Raw genomic sequence first — 22,160 nt, 5'->3', positions numbered from 1 at the left:
AAGACTTTCTACATGAATAATGTTTGTTAATATACTACTGCCATTGTGATATGTCAACGAGAGTGTTTCAGTGATGCTGTCTCTAAGTCACCCCGAAAACACATTTTTTAAAATGCCCAAAAGACGAGAAACAAAGGTATAATTCACGTATTTGTCATTATGTGTGTTGAGGATGGAGGTGATTAAAAGGGTTAAGTCACACATATGCACCAAGTAGTCTGTGGAAAATAAGCTGCAGAAATATTCCTATGATGCAACTCTTATGAATGCCTGATGCCTCATAATCCTATGTAATTTAAGGCAAGATTTAAATGCAAATTGACTCCAGCTTTTCTCTGTAAACAGTGCTCCACTGTGTATCATGTTGGAGCTAGATCTGAAGAAAATAACAAGGGATACCTGTTAATTAATGAACTTGTTCTTCAAACTCTATAACTAAGAAACTTTATGTACAAAAACTCTGCTTTGAAAAATTTGATTCTAACAAAATTCAGTCTTCTCTTTAAAAAAAAAGGTCTGAATAAATACTCGCTTCCACCGCTTCCAGATTTTATCAATGACCCCTTGAAAGTTTTTTTTTGTGAATGAGAGGCCATGGCAGAGGATCAGAACTATGAATGGAAATGAGCTTCTGGATCCTGATTGGTTTTCGAGCTGGGGGTGGGTGTTCCAGCTCCAGGTAATATAACACCTCGATTCTCACCTCTCATAGGCTGGAATCTTTGTTAATGTCATGTCATTGACTAAGTCAGGTCATTCATTTAAAAAAAGACACGAAATCTGAGCCCGTGAAAGAGGAAATGAACCAATCGCCGAATCCCTTGGGCAAACAACTGACTGGAGCAAGAAAAACAAGTCTTTTGAAACCATCACTGAAGTCGGCTGCACAGACTTAATTAAAAAAAAACTTTACATATGCAGCTCTCCGATTCCGGGGATTTATGTTGCATCAGCCAAAACAGTTCCATAAATCAGGTGAGATCATACTTTTAGATGAAGTTTAATTTCTTGTTGCAGCAGTTTATTCATCCCTTCCAGCCCCTGACGTTTGGTGCTTATCGCACGATGATCTGCTTTGTGGTTTATTCGTCTGATCCGGACAAACATGAAGCGCTGGGCAATGACAGTGGAAATGCTTAAAGCTACACTGCCCCAGTAGCCAACCTGAGACAGGGCGCATTTAAATCCACTATCATTTCAAATTATTTTAAAATAACATTGAATATTGAGCGCATCTTTTGCAGAAATGGGAAGAAATTAATTAATTATATTTTAAAACGAAAGTTCATGTTTGCAAATGGGCTGTTTGCAAAGGCATTGCTAGTTACCAAATCCCCTGCCTGATTACAAAGAACATCTGACTTGCTGCAAATGAAATCAAAATTCAGTTATCCTCTTCAAGCTGTCTTTGAGAATTAAAACGTTACCAAATATTTAAATGCTATCTAATACTTATTTACCGATTTAGGCTTTCGCTATTGCAAAACTATTCAGGACTGAGACAGAAAGAGTTTTTAAACAGTAAAGTAGTCGAGTATGGCGCTTGCTTTTTTTCTGAATTTTAGCAACCACATGCTCATTCCTATTTTCAATGCAATTTGATTAATATCTCATTAATTTTTAGTCATTCAATTCTTAACTCATACAGATCGGAAAACGTAGATTGAAGGCTATTTATATGTAAATTATTAATGTTATCCAGCTGTAGTCTGATTAGAGAGTTTGGTGCCTAAAGGTTGTTCGCCTCAATAGCAAAGAATGGAACTTTGTTTATTGTGGAAAACAGGCTTTTGCATTTTTTTTTGTTCAATACCGTTGGAGACAAAAGTAATTGTAGATCTTTAACCTTTTTGTGACTATTGAAACTTTGCAGTTTTTGTTCAATCATACCTCTCTCTCTCTCTCTCTCCATTGTCTCTGAGATATGGGATGTTTCAATGTGTTGATAATGAGTGTCAGATGGACTGTGTTCGAACATGGATGTTTTAGTGACCTGTAGAAAGAAAGAAGGAACAAAGTGATGGAAAATATTAAGGTTTAGATGTTTCACTGAAGAGGCATCTAAAACACCTCAGCTGCAAGCCATAATTGGTCTTTTTCATAGATGGGCTTTCTGTTTATAATGGGGGGGAAATGGGTCATAAATCCTTAAGTGTCAGAGAATTATGTTGTCATGATGTGAAACAGAGTGATTCTAATGGAAGAGAACTTTGCTGTAATAAGCAGGATTTATTTTGAAAAGTACTTGAAAGTGCATTATATAGCCTGGTAATAGTTTGTTCTTTGGATTTGTCGATGTTGCTGTAAGTATTGATGTTATCATAAAGTGGACTCTTTGCTTTTACCTTGTTCTTAAATTCCTTCTGTCTTTCAGTAGAAGATGTCAGTTATTGCATCATAATTATTGCACATTGACTGGGGTACCTCATTTAGTAGCTAGACTGGAACTGATAAACTGTGGTAAGAGTGGATTTTTGTGCAATGTTTACTCTCTCATCAACTTCTGACGTTTGAACTTTTCTTCCCTCACTTATGTTGGGAGCCATTGGGGTGTAATTAGAGTGCTAATTATTCTCTTGTTCCTCTTGGTGACTCTCAGCATATTATTTGAATATTAGGACATCTAACACACTCTAGTCCTCACCTAAATTCTGCACACTCATTCTTCCAGTTGGGTATAAATTAACAATCATCAGGAGTGATGATCTTGGTCAATTTTACTCAATGACATTAATGGCAATTTATTTAGGTGTGTGTTGAATGTTCATCTAAATTCCCAACTTGCTCTTCAGAAGTACTAAACACCCAGCAATCCTATTTGATCGTCTTGTTCATAAACACGAATTACACTTGCTGCAAAACATTAATTGCTGACAATGTCTAATCCCAGAGTTGTCTCAAATGATCTTTCTAGATGTCACAAGAGGAATCAAACTGCTGAAACAATAGACATTAGAGTCTTATTGTATACAACGTTTGGGGAAAGGAAGGAAAATTTAGAAGTGACTAAACCTAGATATAGTAATGTTGACCATATCACTGTGCGTAGATGTATGAAGACTGACCATATTGCTTTATGGGTTATTTTACTATTTTAAAGGTGCTATGAGTACGGGTTATTTTAGTAGGAACATTCTACCCCTTTAAAATCCCCTTTCTGGAAACTGTTGATATGTTTAGAGACAGTTTTACAGGTGCCAGAAGCCCCCTGATATCTTTGACAAGTGATCATTCTTATGGTGATCTAGCCAGTGAGTACTTAAAGGTCAATTGACTGTGCATAGTATTACAGTTGAGATTGATCTCATTGTTAGCTGATACATGTTTGGATGTACTTTCAATCAAGGGTCGTTAAATAAAGAGCAGGAGCTTTTGATTTCTCACTTGCTAGTCTTTGGGCACTGCAGCCAGTTTAGCCTCATACATTGACTGAGATCTGTGAACTTAAAATAGACAATAAAGAAGGGTCAATGGACTAGAAGCATTAACTCTGTTTTCTCTCTACAGATGCTGCCAGGGTTTCTTTAGCCATTTCTGTTTTACACAATAATTACATTGGGATGCTCTTAATCTGGATAGATTAGATTACTTACAGTGTGGAAACAGGCCCTTCGGCCCAACAAGCCCACACCGACCCTCCGAAGAGCAACCCACCCGTACCCATTCCCCTACATTTACCCCTTCACCTAATACTACGGGCAATTTAGCATGGCCAATTCACCTAATCTTTAGACTGTGGGAGGAAACCGGAGCACCCGGAGGAAACCCACGCAGACACTGGGAGAATGTGCAAACTCCACACAGACAGTTGCCCAAGGTGGGATTTGAACCTGGGTCTCTAGCGCAGTGCTAATCACTGTGCAGATATAGTTCAGAGTCACAATCTTTGGTGTATTTACACAGAGTTTATTTTTTAAAAAATCAAAGATTGAAATTACTGGCAATGACCATGAAACTCAATTTAGTACAATGTAAAATATAAACTTGTATCAACAATGTAAGTACTCCCCAACTTCCTTTTGAATTATTGTCAATGTAAGATGAGTGTTAGCAGGTAACTCAACATTTGTCCTTTTCTGTACCTTTAGAAATATATTAGAAAATCTTTTTGACAGTATTTTTTTATTCCTAACATAATGCCATTTTTCTTATTACCAGGCCACATTAGTGAAATGTTGCATGTTCATGATTTTCTCTTGTGTTTCCATGGCTCCTCTAATTCATTCACTGTTACCTTTTAAATCGGAGAGAAATTTAGAGGAAAACACAGCATTCTCACTATGTGGAATCATGCTCCAATATGAATTTTTTTTTTGCTTATCACCCCATCATGTTTTTCAGACATTCTGATAGAAAGCATTGCCTATAGACATTATCAGTAGGTGCTTATAGAATATCACACAAATGTGCGACTGCATTACTTGTGCAAAGGAGGGAAACTTCAAACCCAAGCTGAATACGTGAAGATAACTCTGAAATTTGCAACAGTGACTTTTTTTTTGCCACATGTGTGAAAGGTATAAGGTATAATTTATACATAAGTATAAATTCATATGATCTTCACATAATGTGAAGCATTCACTTTACATTGAGTTCCATTAAGTCTCTATCAACTTATTTTTATTGGAAAAATAGTTTAAGACATAGGTGGCTCAGCTTGAATTTAGCTGTTTCATGAGCAATCCTTCTTTGAGTTACATACTCAATGAATATGCTTCTGCAAAAGTATATGGAGAAAAATGGCCAAAACAGTGGCACATATGCATTTCGATATAGTAGTTCAGAGTCTGGATTAGTGGTGCTGGAAGAGCACAGCAGTTCAGGCAGCATCCGAGGAACAGTAAAATCGACGTTTCGGGCAAAAGCCCATATAAGTATTTCTGAGGGCCAGTTTAAAAAAAAACCTTGTCAATGTTACTTGCCATTGTTTTGTTTTGAATTACATTACTCAAATAAGCCATCTTTATGTGACTCTTCCAAAATATTTATGAAAATTTTCCTATTCATTATCAGTGATTTTATTCAGTATATAAGAAAAAAGGTCAGGAATCTAGAGGCACGATGATGAGTGTCAATGCCTAGTGATCATTGTATTTTATTAATATTAATTAACCAGAAAAGAGTAGCAATCCAGCCTTGCAATTCCACCTTTGTATTCAGACTGCGCACTGTTTTCTGCCTGTTTTGTGAGATTTGGAATGGAACTGTGTATTTTCCAGCCTTGTACTGATAAATTTACTTCTGCAAAGCATTATTTGTATTTTTCATGTTAAGATAGATAGCATCAAAGAATGTAATTGCAAGACACTGCACAACATTGTTAAAAACCTTAGTTCCCCATGACACACAATGATAGTTTTCACTATTTGAAGGCATAATATGTAAAATATCCAGGCATAATAAGTTTCTGGCAATTCCAAGTCATTCAATAATTTTATAACAGAAAAATAACACACTAGAGTCCAACTGGACAAGGAGAGGTAAGTCCATTTATGCCATCAAACTTAAACTGAACTAGATACTGTAATCATTCTATCTTTTATGAATCATTCACATCACTGGGTTAGCAGCAACTTCATTTTCAGTTACATCTAATGGAGAATATAGACCTAAACAATGCACACATGGAGTAAATGAATTGAGTATTTTAATTTTAACATTTTAATTGGTCTTTAAATTTTATCACCAGTGAGTGTAATTTGAAACTCAGTAGATGGGGATTATTGGTTTGGGTAAGAGATCAGAAAAGCATCTCTGAACCTGTCTTCAGAGTTCAGATATAACATTTGCAAACTTGAAGATCTAAAAGGATTAACCACTAAAAGCACATTGACATTGCTTTGCAAGAAGAAATGCTAATACATCAGTATTGGCCATAAGGTGAATATACTAGAACTATAATAATAATACCATTAAATTACACACAGAAAACAATGGATTTTGTGCTTTAGTTCTTTGAAAAGTTCACATAGTTTGTTTGAATGCAAGAATTTAAGAAGTTAAAATGTATTCATTTCATCTATACTTACAAGACGTTTTGCCTAAACTACAATAGGGACTTGCATTTATATAGCATCTTCAATATACACCTGAATTAATCTTGCACAAATGCACCATCTGCTAATGAGTCTGTTTATTATCTTTTGATACTGTAATCTATTTTCAAAGCAGACATTTCCACACATTCTAAACTGCAATGAAGAATGAAAAGTTGTTGAAAATATTTGCTAGCAGTCAGATAATTTTCAGACTATTCCCTTGAATATTGCAGTGCGACCTTGGTAACAGTTCTGTGAAGCAAGGCAAATTTTATTAGCAGACCATATGAATTTGCAAACATATTGAAATACTTAGCACATTTTCAACTTTTGTAAAATAATTCATTTTTTTGTTTTTGTTTTGAAGAATACCTCTTTAAATGAGAGGAATAAACTATTTAACTCTTTTTAAAGGCCAATGAAATTGCTCAGGCAAAGCAGCACGAGAGGATTTTGTGGATCCGATTTAAAATAAAAACTTGCAATGTTCTCATTTCTGCCTTGTAATAAGATTAGATTCCCTACATTGTGGAAACAGGCCCTTCGGCCCAACCCACCCAGACCCATTTCCCTCTGACTAATGCACCTAACACTATGGGCAATTTAGCACGGCCGATCTACCTGACCAACACACCTTTGGACCATGGGTGGAAACTCGTGCAGATACAGGGAGAATGTGCAAATTCCATACAGACACTTACCCAAGGCTGGAATCGAACCCAGGTCCCTAGCGCTGTGAGGCTGCAGTGCTAACCACTGAGCCACTGTACCACCCCCTTGTTACTTTGTTCCTAACCAGAATTCTTTGCCATAACTAACTCATCATTCATGGGAAATAGAAATTCACTCACTGCCCAGTCAAGTGCTTCATCAGATTTGAATTCAATGCAGCATCCCCACATTGCTGTCTTTAAGGCAAGAAGTAAACATACCCATCAAAGTGTTCATTTTAATTTGGTCCTATCAAACATGGGACCATGGGACATCACTTAAATCCCATTCACTTACACGGAGTTACAATCAGGCCCCATCATTTCTTGGCAGCATTGTTTACACAGAGTCCTGTCCCACATTCCATACTGGAGAGTATCACCAATTGTAACTACCAGGTATCTTGGGAGCTTTCTGTAGTTTTCCATAACGTACAGAATAATGGATACTGGAGGGTAATTGCTGTCAGCAGTTCCACTGAGGGTTTCAGTTGACATCAGAGATTGAATCTCACCTTGCCTAACTACTGTCATCTAAACTCTCTCTTTGGTTACTGTTTAGCAACATCTCAAGTATGAGGAATACGTTTTGTTAGCTGAAGCTAGGTTTGTTATATTTTTGTTTTGCTGGTCGTGGTGTCTTGATGGGCGTTGATACCCTAATACTCAATTTACTTGGTGTGCTGATGTATCTTACTGCAAAAGTAATGATTATAACAGAATCACCAGACTTACTAAGCTTCAAGGAAAATCATTGGTAAGAAATAGCATTGTGCTGTGGATGTTGCATTTTAATATCTGTATAGATAATTAGAATTTGAGTTGAAATGGAAACCTGGATAAAGATAGCTTAAGTGAATGAAATAAATTTGAAATAACACTTTCAGATATGTTATGGCAGGAGGTGGCAAGTTCAAGGTATTTGAAGGGAAACTTTTAAGACAATCAAGAAATGTTCTTTCACATGAAAGGTGTTAACAGCAAATTGCCTGGAAGTGTGACTGAGGCCAGAGGCTAGTTTAAGTTAAGGAGCAAATAGAAAATATAAAGGGGTGAAGGTATGTGAGATCAAATAGTGTTACCAAGTGGTTAAAGAGCCTTCTTCATTCAACTAGATCTCATGATCTTGTGTTCGCCCTTTTTTTTTTAAAAGAAAAAATAAATCACTTGAGAACTTTTTATTTAAATGCTAGCATAACAATATTAAAGAAACCATCAGCAAGGGAAGCTATTAAATAATAAAAAAAAACTGATTACTAAGTTATAGGATTTCCATTACTGTAGAAGGTCCATGGGAATTAGGGAGTATACTGGGACATTTTGTTTTGTTAGCGTTGTTATCTGAATGTATCTGCCATGATAAACAAGTGCCCCACCCTCCATTAATGGAAGCTGATGAATAATTAAATGTCCTTAGATTTTGGTCATACAGAAAGACAAATATCTCACGTACAGCATTGAAGACAAGTACAATGCAAATTACAGCAACTGAATTCAGTCTTTCTTGAATTAATTGGGTTGCTATCATTTACAGGAGGACATTAATGTTAATGCAACATACAATAAGATTAAATCCCACAAAAAGGTTTATCATGCAGATGATAGGTGGGAAAACAGCTAAGTGGGACACATACAATTGAAGTTTCATTGTATTTAAGTATAGTTTGCAGGTTTTAATTTTGTTTATTGAGAATTAACATATGTCCCATTGTGTCATAGAAACCCATTTTCCTGAGTAAAACTCCTCAATTAGAGGTTTTGTATCCAACCACAAAAAGCTGGTTGAACTGGGTCATGTTTTATTTATTCCTGGGCTGGGTAACTATTGTGCCATGGTTTACTGAAATATCATGGAATCTGGACGTCTTGCTTTATGGATCCTATAATAACCTCACCTCTCCCTATTGTTTTGTAATCTCTTCCAGCCCCACATCCTCCAAGATATGTTCACTTGTATCATTCTGGTCTCCCGGGAATCCCCAATTCTAGTTGCTAGTGTTTGTTCCTTCTGTAGCCAGGGTATAAAGCCCTAGAATTCCCTCTGGATCTCTCTCTCTTTTCTCTCTTCCTTTTTAATCTGACCTTTTTGACCAAGCTACAGATCAACTAGGAGAAAGTGAGGACTGCAAATGCTGGAGATCAGAGTTGAGAATGTGGAGCTGGAAAAGCACAGCTGGTCAGGCAGCATCTGAGGAGCAGCAGGAGAATTGACATTTCGGGCATATGCTCTTCAGGCATCCCACAAAAGGCTTATGCCAGAAACGTTGATTCTCCTGCTCCCGAGATGCTGCCTGACATGTTGTGCTTTTCCAGCACCACACTCTCGACTATGGATCAACTAACATAATATCTCTTTATGAGACTCTGTCCGAGTTTTCCTTGTAATGCCTCTGTAAAGACCCTTGGCATGTTTGAATACATTAAAGGATGCTATATAAATTTTAAGTCATTCTTTATCCCTTTGATCAAACTCCAGTCTATGGGTTTCAATTGTAGTTTTGCATCCTGCAGTGAGATAGCTATTTGGAAAAAAGGACATGTTCAGTTCATTTGAAGTTATTTCTGAAGCCCTTCTTACTTTGAATTTGACATTTGTGTGTCATAGGTGCCATGATTTATATTCCCTGTATATAATTCTAGTTAGATCATTGCAAGTCAAGATGTGCACTGCCTCTTGTGGCTTCTCTGACACACCAGGTCACAATGCAATCACTCCATTATATGTACCATTTCTGACTGTGAACCACTTGAGCATTTCAACATACATTTGGTTGATTAAATTCCCCCATTAAAATAACTTTCACATCTTGTTTAGTTTTTCCTGGAGTAAACATATCAAGCGTAATTTTCAATTTACCATCCAAGCATAAAACTAGTGTTGCAGGCCAGGCAAGTGTCATAGCAAGCATGTATTTCTCTGGCTGTTTCTAAAACTGATGTCTCTGATACATTGCCGGCATAAATCTCTACTGGTGAATTGAAAATGACGCCACCATGTCTGGATATCCTTTAGAAAACACTTTTTCCTCTCTGGCAGATTATTTGGCTTCTGGTGTGTCATCTTGTACCATTTGAGTATCCATAGTAAAGACTCAAATCAAAATGATCATCAGATCTATCAATTACAATCCTGCACATGATATTCAAACTTAAATGCTAATGCATCCATACAATGTTCCTCCAATAATTGGATTAACTTGTTCATTTTAAATAAGTTTAGTTTGAAAAAAGACTAATCTTACAGAATGTTAATGTTAATTAATGTCAACAATAAGTTTGAGACTATTATTTTTATTGCTCCTTTACTGGCTCTGTTTATTCATTTTTAAGTTTGTCATTGTTTCAACATTCTCTGAAAGAATGAAACATAAATGAGCATTTCACACTCCGGACATCACATGGCTTTGATTTGTGATCTGAGAATTTATTTTCTCTGCTGCTCCCATAATGTAAGGATTCAGTAGTAGCAACAAAGTGACATTTCCTACTGTATCTTGATTCTTGTCCCTTTTACTTAATGCTTCAGCCCAGAAGTATCATAAAGGTGAGTCACATAGCAAGTACGAACAGAACAAGTCAGTGATCTGAAACAAATCTATAATGGTTGTGCAATGCTCTGGTAAACAATATTCTGCTGGCACATAATGTTACCAGTGAGTGATGCCAAATGAGAACCACTCAAACAGAAATTCTAAAATTTTCCATGTTCAGCTCTCCTGAATGATCAGATGCATTTATACTAAAAGGTGCTTTTGAAAGCACTCAATCAATTTAAGATCACCTGTAGACTCTGATGCATTGAGTTATTCAGCAAGGACATTTCAAGAAGGTTGTTAATCAGCCCAAGAGATTGTTGAAATACAGTTCATATAATATGGAAGTAAATTAAATAATATCACATTGATCATAACACCTTTTACTGATATACTGAAATCCATAGAAATACATCTTTTTATTCTGCAATATTGTCTCTCTTTGTCCTACAGTTCCCCCCCCACCCACCCCCAAGCAAGATCTTTTCCATTTCTAGGCTTAATGTGTTCACTGTTTCTCCTCATTTGTTTCCATTCCACACTGCATAAAGTCCCAACTCATCCAAAGTAGAATTCCATGTTGTTGCCATTTATTTCTGCAATTTTATCTGTCACGTTTTGATCTTCTGATTTCAGAATTCTATGAATCGCTCTGCTTTATTTTCAGAGTCAGTCTTCAATCAAATTTGGTCCTGCAATCTGAACAATAAATTACTCCACCCCAAAAAGACACATTCCTCATCTTCTCAAAACCTGCTTTTGCCCTTCAAGTCAGCTTCCCTGAATATTTTGCTGTTATTGCTTGGGGCCTTGCTTTGGCTCTGTGAAGTACATTACAATAATCGTTATTTTAAATGTTCAATGTAAATACAAATTACTGTCTTTGAAATTGTGGCATCAATACAATATTTGGTAACCAGGCACAAAATATGATTTCCTGCCCTTAATGATTCATGTTCTTTATATTTATAAACTTATGTAATAATATTGTCTGTCCTTGTTACAATCAGAATGTCCCGTCTTCTGTGGTATGCTATATGTGCATCTATTTATCAGTTATGGCTCAAGTTGTAAACACACTCACCTTGATTCAAGAGGTTGTGCATTTACCAGATTTTCAAGAGTTGATCACCTAATCCAGATTTGACAGGTGGTTAGACAGTGCTGCGCTAAAGGTGCAATCTTTTGAATAAAATATCCTTTGGATCTGCTCCTCAGGTGGATGTTAAAGAGTCCGTGGCATCAATTGATAAAATAGCAGGGTTGAACTCCTTGTTGTACAGGCAAATCTTTATTTCTTGATCAACATCACAGAGCAGATTATCTGGTCATTATCTCATTATTGGTTGTGTCACATTGCTATGTGCATCTGGCTATAAAATTCCTGCATCACAATAGTGGTTGCATATGAAAAGTATTTCATTGATTGTGGAGTGCTTTGGTACATTCTGAAGTTGTGAACAGTGCTATTATAATTGTAAGCTTTGATATTTTTCATATATACGTAAGAAATATTTGGTCCTTCATTCCCTGTTTACAAATATGAACGTAAGAAATAGAAACAAGAGTAAACCATTCAGTCCCACAAGTCTCCCCCAGCCACTCAATAAGATTTCCAGTGGATCTCAATCCTTTTTTGTGCATCTGATGATAGCCCTCAACTCCCTGATATTTCAAAAATCAATTGACCTCTTCTTTAAATACCTTATCATCTGGCCTCCACAACACTCTGGGGCAAGGACTTCCAGAAAATAATTAATGCCTATAATAAATATAAGAGATGCACAACAGGATTTTGTAATTGATTAAAACATGAAGTAGCCAGATAGCAAGGATGTTCATTTCTAATTTCTTTTTTCAGAACAGTATTGTTTTTTTCCTGTGCATTTTATTAATGCTACACACTGATAATAATACAATTTTATTCTGTGGGAGCTTAATCATTGTTTCATGAGTATGCAGCAGCGTTGTCTATGTTTGATGGGTTTTACATGGAACATCTCTGTTATGGACATGAGGAAGTGGTGGACAAATTTTGCATTTAACTTCATAAATTGGACATAATGTCAAAGATTGCATAACTGGAACTGACAAAAAGTATTGCAAGAAAAGATGGTTTCAAAGTGGTTGGCCACTGGCAATATGTGTACATTTTGTCACATGAATATTGCACAATTGAGACAGAGGAAGTGCTTGATTCAGAAATAACTCTCAGAAGTAAACTAGTGATACTCAATCCATACATCTGGTATGAACTGGTCTATTGTTAAATGTCTTCCCTTGAAACCTTATCCACACAGGCACAAATCAATATGTACTGCAGTCATCCCTGTCACCTGTTTAATTCACTGCACCCTTATTGAAGTAGGTTGGAGTCTGTTTGTTGCAATTGTTCCATTTCTATAAGTTAATCTCTCCAAATGCACTGAATCAATGATACTAGTGTTATGAGTTTTGAATTTCCACCACTCTTCACAAAAATATAATTGAACTTAAACTTTTTGATAGACTGCCTTTAGGAGAATTAATTTTTTAAATGCATGATTAGCCATATTGGGAGTGGCTAATTACCCAAATTAAAATGGTGATTCAACTGCAAATCAAAACTGAAAATGCTATCAGTGCTTTACAGACGAGTTGGTATTCATGTAGAGACAGTCAGAAGTCACATGACACCAGGAGGGTTATAGTCCAACAAGTTTGTTTAAAATCACAAGCTTTTTGAGCACTGCTCTTTCATCAGGTGAAGGATTTAAATAAACCTGTTGGATTATAGGCCCCCCTCCAGTGTCAGGTGATTTTTGACTTTGTCGACCCCAGTCCAACACCAGCACCTTCACATCATAATCTGCGTAGACAGTAGTCATGTTGATGTTAAAAGTACAGAATCTTCAGCCATTGTTTGCATCTGTGCTAACCAAAACCAATTAATTTTTATTTATGTCTCAAAATTCACATCCCCAGGCAGTCTTGAAATGTTTCATAGATTTTGTAGTGTGGTCGTTGTAGTTTTGTAGGAAAATATGACTTTTTTTTTGCACTGCATAAACAGCAATTAAATGAATGACCAGTCAATATATTTATAAGTTTGTAATGGAAGTGACATGTTGTGCAGGACACTGGGACAATTTTGTCACTTGGTGCCCTAATGGGACATCTTATAAACCAATGATCTTCTGAAACAGCAGCAAGTGTATTACCAATGAACTTAGCTGTTGCAGAATGTTTCTTTAAGTTTACTGAATGTAGTCTATGCATTCATTCCTAGCAGATCTTCTATTGAATTCTATAAGTCTGTGTGGGTTTCCTCTGGTTTCCTCCTCCAGTCCAAAGATGTGCAGGTTAAGTGGATTGGCCATGCTGAATTACACATAATGTCCAGAGATGTGCAAACTGGGTGGATTAGCCATGGGAGATGCAGGATTTCAGGGATGTGGTCTGGATGGGATGATCTTTGGAGGGTTGGTGTGGACTGAGAGTCATAGAGATGTTCAGCATAGTAACAGACCCTTTGGTCCAGCTCGTCCATGCTGACCAGATATCCCAACCTAATCTCATTCCAAATGCCAGACTTGGCCCATATCCCTCTAACCCTTCCTATTCACATATCCATCCATCCAGATGCCTTTTAAATGTTGTCATTTCACACACGCACTGCCCCCTGCATGAAAAAAACCCTTAGGTCTCTTTTATATCTTTCCCCTTTCACCCTAAACCTATGCCCTCTAGTTCGTCTCCCCCACCCCAGGGGAAAGACTTTGTCTATTCAACCTATCCATGCCCCTCGTTTTTAAAAAGCTCTATAAGGTCACCCTTCAACCTCTGACGCTCCAGGGAAAACAGCCCAGCCTATTCAGCTTCTCCCTATAGCTCAAATCCTCCAACCCTGACAACATGCTTGTAAATCTTTAGAGAACCCTTTCAACTGAGGTCTAACCTTGGTAACCAATGTCCCATGGGGAACCTTGTTGAATGCTTCCTGAAGTCCATATAGATCATGTCCTCCCCTCATCAATCCTCTTTGTTACTTCTTCAAAAAACTCAATCAAGTTTGTGAGACATGATTTCCCACGCACAAAGCCATGTTGACTATCCCTAATCAGTCCTTGTCTTTCCAAATACATGTACATCCTGTCCCTCAGGATTCCCTCCAACAACTTGCTTGATGGACTGAACAGTCTGCTTCCATGCTGTAGGGGATTCTATAATCCTATGAATGGTTTTATAAATTGTTTGTAGAGAGATGCACTTGATGATTTTTTTTGTCAAGAAATGTTGCCAACATCTGCAAACTCCCAAGACTTTAGTGTAATAGTTTAGACTGACACACCAGTGCAGTAATGAGCAATAGAGCAGTGGAAATAATGTGCTCTGTTAGATAAATGCTACATCCTAAGTTATATTAGAGTTCACCTTCTCAGGTAAATGTAAATGATTCCATGACTCTCTTTCAAAGCAGAAGAAGGGAGGTTGTCCCTTGTGTCCAGATCAATATCCATCCATCAAACAATATTCCAAAAGACAAATTAGCTGGTTATTATCTTATTACTGGTTGCGGAGCTTCCTGTATACAAATTGACTACTTCCATTCCTCAATAAGAAGTGTCTACACTTCAGAAGGACCTAATTGTTTGTCTAAAACACTATAAGAAGCGTGTTTTTTAAATTGATGACTTCCATTAGATTGTTTTATCCGTCGGGTTAAAAATGTGACCCCCAGCGTTATTTCACCGTAAAATTTTCAGCAAAACCTGGAGCAAACTGTGTCCCTCTTTAAGCAGGTACATCCTCGCTTTAAGAGACTGTGTTTCTGCGGGAGAGAGCAGCCGTTCATTGCCTGCAGGCTGTCTGTGTTGAATTTTTTTTGTGAATGAAGCTTATTATTTATGCATGCTTCGCTCGTTCATTCATGATCTCTGCTCCCCCCCCCCCCCCCATCTCCGCAGGCTGATCGAGCTTGATGTCAAATCCAGTCTAAATGCTCATAAACGGTTAACAACAGAACACAGGATGGATGGCTACTTAGATCAGCAAGTGCCTTACACATTTTCAAACGTGAGTAGTCATTCTGAGAAATCTGGTGCTGTATTGACCCTTCGAAACGGTGGGAGTTAACAAAAAAAAGAAAGTTGAAATTTTAAAACTGAAGTGTTTCCCTTTTTTTTTCGGTCTTCATTGTGTGTGCATCGGGGTGGGGGGGAGTTGAAGTTTGTAAAATCATCGCGAAACTACATGAAGCTACAGTTCGATGGCACCAAAGAGTGGGTAAGGGAGCCGAGTCCATCGTCACTGGCCGGGGCAGGGGGAGCGGGGAGGATGTTAACTGTTGGAATCCGCCAACTGTATCAGTAAGTTCTAGCATGCCAGGTACAGGCTCACAGAGCGGGTTCAAACCAAAACTTTGGTGTTTGATTTAATCTACAGAAAGCGCACGACGGGAGCTTCGGGCGGGCAGTGATTGCCAGAAAGAAAAGATATATCCCCAAAGAACTAACTCAGGATTCAGAAGGTAACCACTTTCTCCAGGAAGCTAACTTCTGCATGAATATTGACAGCTTTGTTGCTTCCAATAACAAATCTGGGAGAAGGTGCACTTTCCAGCACTCTCCTGCTAATTCCTTTTTTTACTCTTGCAGATCTCTTCCAGGATTTAAGCCAACTTCAAGAAACTTGGCTTGCAGAAGGTGAGTTTAAAATAATACATGGGAGTGTAAGTGGGGACATTTTTCATCTTCCCAGTCCCAGTGCAGCTCAACTCTGACGCTGGTGAACATTGTTCTCTTTTGCCTCAATGACTCACTTTTTTAAAATTTTCTTTCTTCTACTTGCCAATCTGCAATGTTTCCCCTTCTTTCCAAAGCTTTGTACTTCGGCCGCCGTGCTTTCTACTAGCCCCGAGCGGAAATCATTTCGACAGTTCACAGCAAAACTTACAAAGTTAATTAAACCTCTTGGCTGTAGAAGCACTCGACTGAAATAAATTAAAAGTGATTGCACAAAAGTCTCTGAAACAGACAGATCGCTGCACTTTGTTTTTTTTTGCATCTTCTAAAAGACTTGTTGTGATGCCAAAATTTTAACCCCACCAATTTCAAAACGTCGACACTGCTGAAGAAACGTGCGGATTTTTCCCACTAAAAAAGGGGGGTTGTGGGGAGGGATGAGAAAAGTGATTCTGTCGAATGATCGGATGGTTCCACTTGTGGAGAACACGTGAGTTAAACCTGGCTCCCTTTTCCAGCATCATGCAAGTCGATGTGTGCTTTTTGTTTAAATCCCCTGCAGTCTGATTTGTGTGCACAGGAACTGCAGAGAATTCCTGCATGTGTCTAAACAAGTTCTTAACTGTTAATGTGGGGAGATGAGGGATGTGGCGGTGTGAGAGCCACGATGAGTACATTTTTTTGTGTTTTTTAAAAAAAGACCTTGAGCAGTCTGGAGTTCGGGTGTTTTGAAGAAACAAGTGTCCTCTTTATTGTTGCTTTGCCTGGATTTGTAATTGGAAACCGTCAGGGAAGTAAAAACATCAAAGGCCACAGCAAATACAAGTTCGGGCAATCCAATGAGATTTCCCGCTTGAAAAAGGAGTTTCACTCCTGGGTGGATAACTTCAGGCCCGAGGGGTGCCACTTTATTTCGGTAGAAATGAACCCTGGAGGAATTACCCGAAATTGCTGCATTAGAAAATTGCAGAAAAAAAAAGGGGAAGGAAAATAGATTGCTGGGTCAGGTCTTGTCTTTGCAACTGTTGTTGACAGCCATGGATTCTGCTGGCGTTTGGTTAGTGACGCCCCTTATTAACTATCACACTTGCCCACCCTGTGCCAAAAATGAAGAAGACTGATGGTGTATTCGTTCAGTCATGTGATTGATTCTCTTTGCCAAAGCAGCGAGGGGCAGTGACAGACTCCCTGACACGACAAAGTAACCCAGTCTTCTGAATTTGTGTCCAGTTGTAAACTTGCAGCTGACAGAAATTTTAAAAAATGTCTGTGAGGGAAGGCCAAGGGAGGGGGACAAAGTGGGTCGGGCTTTCAAAAGTGTCAGCATGGGCCCAATGAGCCAAATGATCTCCTGCTCCTCCTTTTCCTCCTCCTCTTGTGCTGTAAAGTCTGATGACACTTGGCCTTCGTGTCCAGGTAGGGAGAACGTCCGTCTTTCCAGGAACTGCTGCTGGACAAACAGCCTTTAGCCATCAGGTGAAGACCGGTTCAGGTTTGGTACTGATGCCCTTCATGGTCAAATAGCTTGCGGATACTCATTGGTTTGGCTCCCAGATACAGAATGGGTGAGGCGCTTATGAAAAAAAATTGCCAGCACCTTTTGGAAATACATCTCTGTAAGAATCAGTGTGTTTAGCAGCAAAGGGGGGAGAAAGGTATTCAAGCTTGACTTGGATCCCCATTCTTCCCCAGTGGAGCTCCTTTGGTGCTTGGCTTCTACTTAAAGATGTACATCTCGGTATCTTGTTTTATTATGTTGTTTGTGATAGCATAGGAAATTCCTTAATTTCTGAGAACAGAAAATGCTATGATATACATGGATTGTTTGGTGTTTGAAACCATAGCTGGAGGCTAGGGTCTTAATGTAAACAGCTGCTCTTTATTTTCTCCAATGCTGGTAGACCTGTACTTAAACATTTGTAATATTTTAGTTCTGACTGTCAGTGTGGTTTCTTTAAACTGACGAAATCTTTCCACCCCAAACCTTTTTCAAACATTTTTATTTAAACAATGTTCAATTTATTGATTGAAGAGTCGCTTTTAATTCAGTATAAAATTGATCTTTTTCACTTGCATCTGAAGATTTTGTTCTGTTTATCTTCGGTTTTGGTCAGATGTATGATGTTACATTGGCTGAAGTGCGACAGAAAAATGACTATTATGATTAAATTGATATTTTCACTGATCAATTAACATTCAAATATTTTCTGATGTGTGTATTGCGATTTCAGTTCTCCGTTTTCATTATAAGGTTTTAGTACAGACTATGTTGTTAATTTATAATGTGGACAAATTTTTAGAGGCGATCCCACTAATTAATGACTGAAGCTTTGATCATTAGAAAGGGCTTATGGTTTTACAGAAGGAAGTTAGCATGGGTGATGCTGAACAAACCTTGGAGTTATATAATCATCATTGTAAATTATTTGAGAGAAAATTGCTGAACCTTTGAATACAAGATTTCCTCAAACCCACAAACACTATTTCATCTGAAATAACAACATTTCAGAAGTGATGTTATGATTTTTTATTTTCCACATCGATTGAACATCACAGGGTGTATCCACAATTAACATGGTGAGCTGTTCATTGCACGTAAGCCCAACTAGTAGTGCAAGTGTTCAGCTATTTCGTCAACTTTATTTCCATTTAGTGAATATTAAAATATTTTGAAATCTAAAGACAGATTTCCATATTAATTTTAAAAAGGGAGGAATATAATGGGGTCTCCACAGTCACCCTTGCTCAAACCATTTTTTTATGCCAAGCAGTAAGAGCATCTGAGAGTTTTCAGAAATAAAAGGTTGCTGTTTCAGTGCTGAGTCGGTGTGCTCACGCAATATATGGGCAGAGAATCCAAACATTAATGCATGTCATTTGTTAAATATTTTGTTGGCTAAAAATCAGTATCTTGTCATTTTGAAAGGAAACCTTGCAGCAAGTATGTATAAATGATGACTATTTTTGTGATATTAAGTTCCACAATGGGATGAGAGAGAATTTTCTTTTAACATAAACATTTATTCCAGGACTGCATGTAAGTATATGTGGTCAAAGGTGGAAATGGAGCCTTGGTTTGTGAATACGTTTACAACTCCACTGCATGGTTTTTAAAAAATCTCTTCTTGAATCACATATAGTCTCAGATGTTTAGCTTTTAACAGTCTGATACCTGGTCAGAGAGTCTGTGCAGGGTGCATATTACTGCTACTTCCTGTTGAAGGATCTCTCTATTGGGGGGAAAAAGCCCTGGAGCTTGCATCTTGTATTTAAAAGTTGATCTCAAGCTGCAATTCAAGTTGCAAATTTATTAATAGCCTGGCTTTTCCATTTACACGATTGCTGGTAGTTTGTGATATGAATTGTTTTTTAAGCATTAGAAGGAGGTGTATGGCATGCTTGCCTTTATTGGTTGGGGAACTAAGTACAAGAGTCAGGATGTCATGTTGCAGCTTTATAAGATTTTGGTGAGGCCACACTTAAATAACCACATTACAGGAAGAGTGCGGAGGCTTTGGAGAGGGTGCTGAAGTAGGTTACCAGGATGCTGCCTGAATTAGAGGGTATGAGCTATAAGGAGAGGCTAGAAAATTTCTGATTGTTTTCTCTGGAATGGTGGAGTCTGAGGGAAGATTTGATCGAAGTCTATAAAATGATGAGATGCATAGATAGGGTCAACAGTCAGAATCTTTTTCCGAGGGTTGAAATGTCTAATACTAGGGGGCATGCATTTAAGGTGACATGGGGAAAGCTTAAAGGAGATGAGGGGCAAATTTTATACACAGTATGATGGGAGTCCGGAACACATGGTCAAGGGTGGTGATGGAGGCAGATACGATCGGGGTGTTTAAGGGCTGTTTAGATAAGCCTTAGATAAGAATATGCCAGGAATGGAGGAATATGGATCAAGAATGGGCATATGGGATTAGTTTAATTTGGTGTCATTTTTGGCATTACATTATGGGATGAAGGGCCCATTCCTGTACTGTGCAGTTCAATGTTCTCTAAGAACATCATCCACCACTTACTCAATTATTTGGTGAGTAACTGTACCACTTATTGCCCTACCATAGCACGCTGATTAAGTCCAGCATACTCCCAACTGTATACTTTTATCCAACTTCTGCCAAGAGTTCTTTAACCATCTAGGCTGAGGCACAATAGTGAGTCAACAAACCATTCTCTGTCCTGGTCTGTAGTGACCCTTTGCTGGAAAGCGAGAGAGTACAAAAATTGGCTGAGAGTGGCATCCCACTTAGTGATTATCAACATTTCCAAAGAATGTTTCATCACCTCCGATTTTGAATGGCGACTGGGGAAAGTACACATGTGGAATCAGCCACAAGAATCGCCACTGCTATCGACCCAGCTCTCAATTGTACTGAAATTCTGCAAAATACATTCCCCATCTTGAGGGGCAGAGTGATGAGAATTTGGAGTGCGTGCGGGGGAAGGAGCAACATTTTCACAATTCTGAAATCTGTCTCCTCTTATTTTTTTTTTCCAGCTCAGGTGCCAGACAGCGATGAGCAGTTTGTGCCGGATTATCACTGTGAAAGCCGTGAGTATATTTTTTATTGCTCCTTGGCTTTTGGTGATTTGGAATCCCATCTCTTCAGGAAAAGGGCATTTTGATGCCACAGAGAAGAAACCAAACTTCTACATTTCCTCCTGAAGGCTGATGCCCTTATAACAGCAACACACCAATGATATGACTATGGGGTAAAAACAATGACTGCAGATGCTGGAAACCAGATTCTGTATCAGTGGTGCTGGAAGACCACAGCAATTCAGGCAGCATCCGACAAGCAGCAAAATCGACGTTGCCAATAACTGATGAAGGGCTTTTGCCCGAAACGTCGATTTTGCTGCTCATCGAATGATATGACTATGTACAGTGGAGTTGGGAGGAGAAAATCAAGGACTATTTGGAGATTGAAATTAAAGGGAGAGGGGAGTTTAATTATGTCAGAAGAATTGAGGATGGTAGAAGGACTTATATAAACTAGTGACCCAGTGATCTGCACTCAGGATCCGGGGACCATAAGACCATAAGACATAGGAGTGGAAGTAAGGCCATTCGGCCCATCGAGTCCACTCCGCCATTCAATCATGGCTGATGTGCATTTCAGCTCCACTTACAGCGTTCTCCCCGTAGCCCTTAATTCCTCTAGACAACAAGAATCTATCAATCTCGGCCTTGAAGACATTTAGCGTCCCGGCTTCCACTGCACTCCGTGGCAATGAATTCCACAGGCCCACCACTCTCTGGCTGAAGAAATGTCTTCGCATTTCTGTTCTGAAATGACCCCCTCTAATTCTAAGGGACATCAGTTCAAATCTCACTATGGCATTTGGGGGCTTTATGTTAACAAATCTGGACTAAAATTACTACTAATCTTCAAATAATTGGACTGTCATAAAAACCATTGGGAGGAAATTTGCTGTCCTTACTTTGTCTGGCCTGCCTGTCACTCCCACCTGCACCTTCAAACAGCTTCATAACCCACTTCGTCACAGACTGCTCCCCACTACTTAAAGTTAAAAATCACATAACACCAGGTTTTAGTCCAACAGATTTATTTGGAAGCACTAGCTTTTGGAGCGCTGCTCCTTCATCAGGTAATTTGAAGGAGCTACCTGACAAAGGAGCGCTGCTTTGAAAGCTAGTGTTTCCAAATAAACCTGTTGGACTATAACCTGGTGTTGTGTGATTTTTAACTTTGTCTACCCGAGTGCAACACCAGCACCTCCATATCATGGCTATTCAAAGATAGTTAGGGATGGATAATAAATGCAGGTCTCGCCAGCAAAGTTTGCATTACAAGAATTAATTGGGGAAAAATGCTATCCTTAGCCTAACTGTCCACTAAACTTGCACCAAGTAACAAAACCTACATTTTTGTGACAAGAACATTGCTCTTAGACAACTCAGCATGTGCCTCAATGGAAACACAATCTTATCATGTAAAAATGCAACTACAAATGAGTTTCCATGCACCACTACAAGCTATTTAAAGCTTTGAATAATTGAATTCTTCAGACATCTTGCAATGTAAATGCATCACAAATTACAAAACTGCAACCAGTCTACATCTGCTCAATCAGTTGTTTCCTCCCATCAGGAGGTATTTGTCATGTGATGTGCCCCTCCCT

At 38.3% G+C, this 22,160-nt stretch overlaps 1 protein-coding gene across 3 annotated transcripts in view; it reads left to right on the top strand.

Annotated features, from left to right (window-relative positions):
• Window positions 1-704: 704 nt before the first annotated feature.
• The window catches only part of etv4 (ETS variant transcription factor 4), a 107,690-nt gene continuing 86,234 nt past the window's right edge, over window positions 705-22,160 (top strand). The window contains exons 1-5 of one of the 3 annotated variants that reach the window (XM_043675033.1): window positions 705-975; window positions 15,228-15,336; window positions 15,706-15,790; window positions 15,918-15,965; window positions 20,512-20,565. In XM_043675033.1, coding sequence (XP_043530968.1) covers window positions 15,292-15,336; window positions 15,706-15,790; window positions 15,918-15,965; window positions 20,512-20,565 — 232 coding nt within the window. In that variant the 5' untranslated portion in view covers window positions 705-975; window positions 15,228-15,291. Of the gene's footprint in view, window positions 976-2,280; window positions 2,304-2,438; window positions 2,461-15,227; window positions 15,337-15,705; window positions 15,791-15,917; window positions 15,966-20,511; window positions 20,566-22,160 lie in introns of those variants that run through there. The other 2 variants (XM_043675032.1, XM_043675034.1) reach the window with 2 other exon arrangements.

This window comes from Chiloscyllium plagiosum, chromosome 33 (genome assembly GCF_004010195.1).
Source record: "Chiloscyllium plagiosum isolate BGI_BamShark_2017 chromosome 33, ASM401019v2, whole genome shotgun sequence".
Taxonomy (NCBI): Eukaryota; Metazoa; Chordata; class Chondrichthyes; order Orectolobiformes; family Hemiscylliidae; genus Chiloscyllium; species Chiloscyllium plagiosum.
This window is presented reverse-complemented; position numbering and strand designations above follow the sequence as displayed.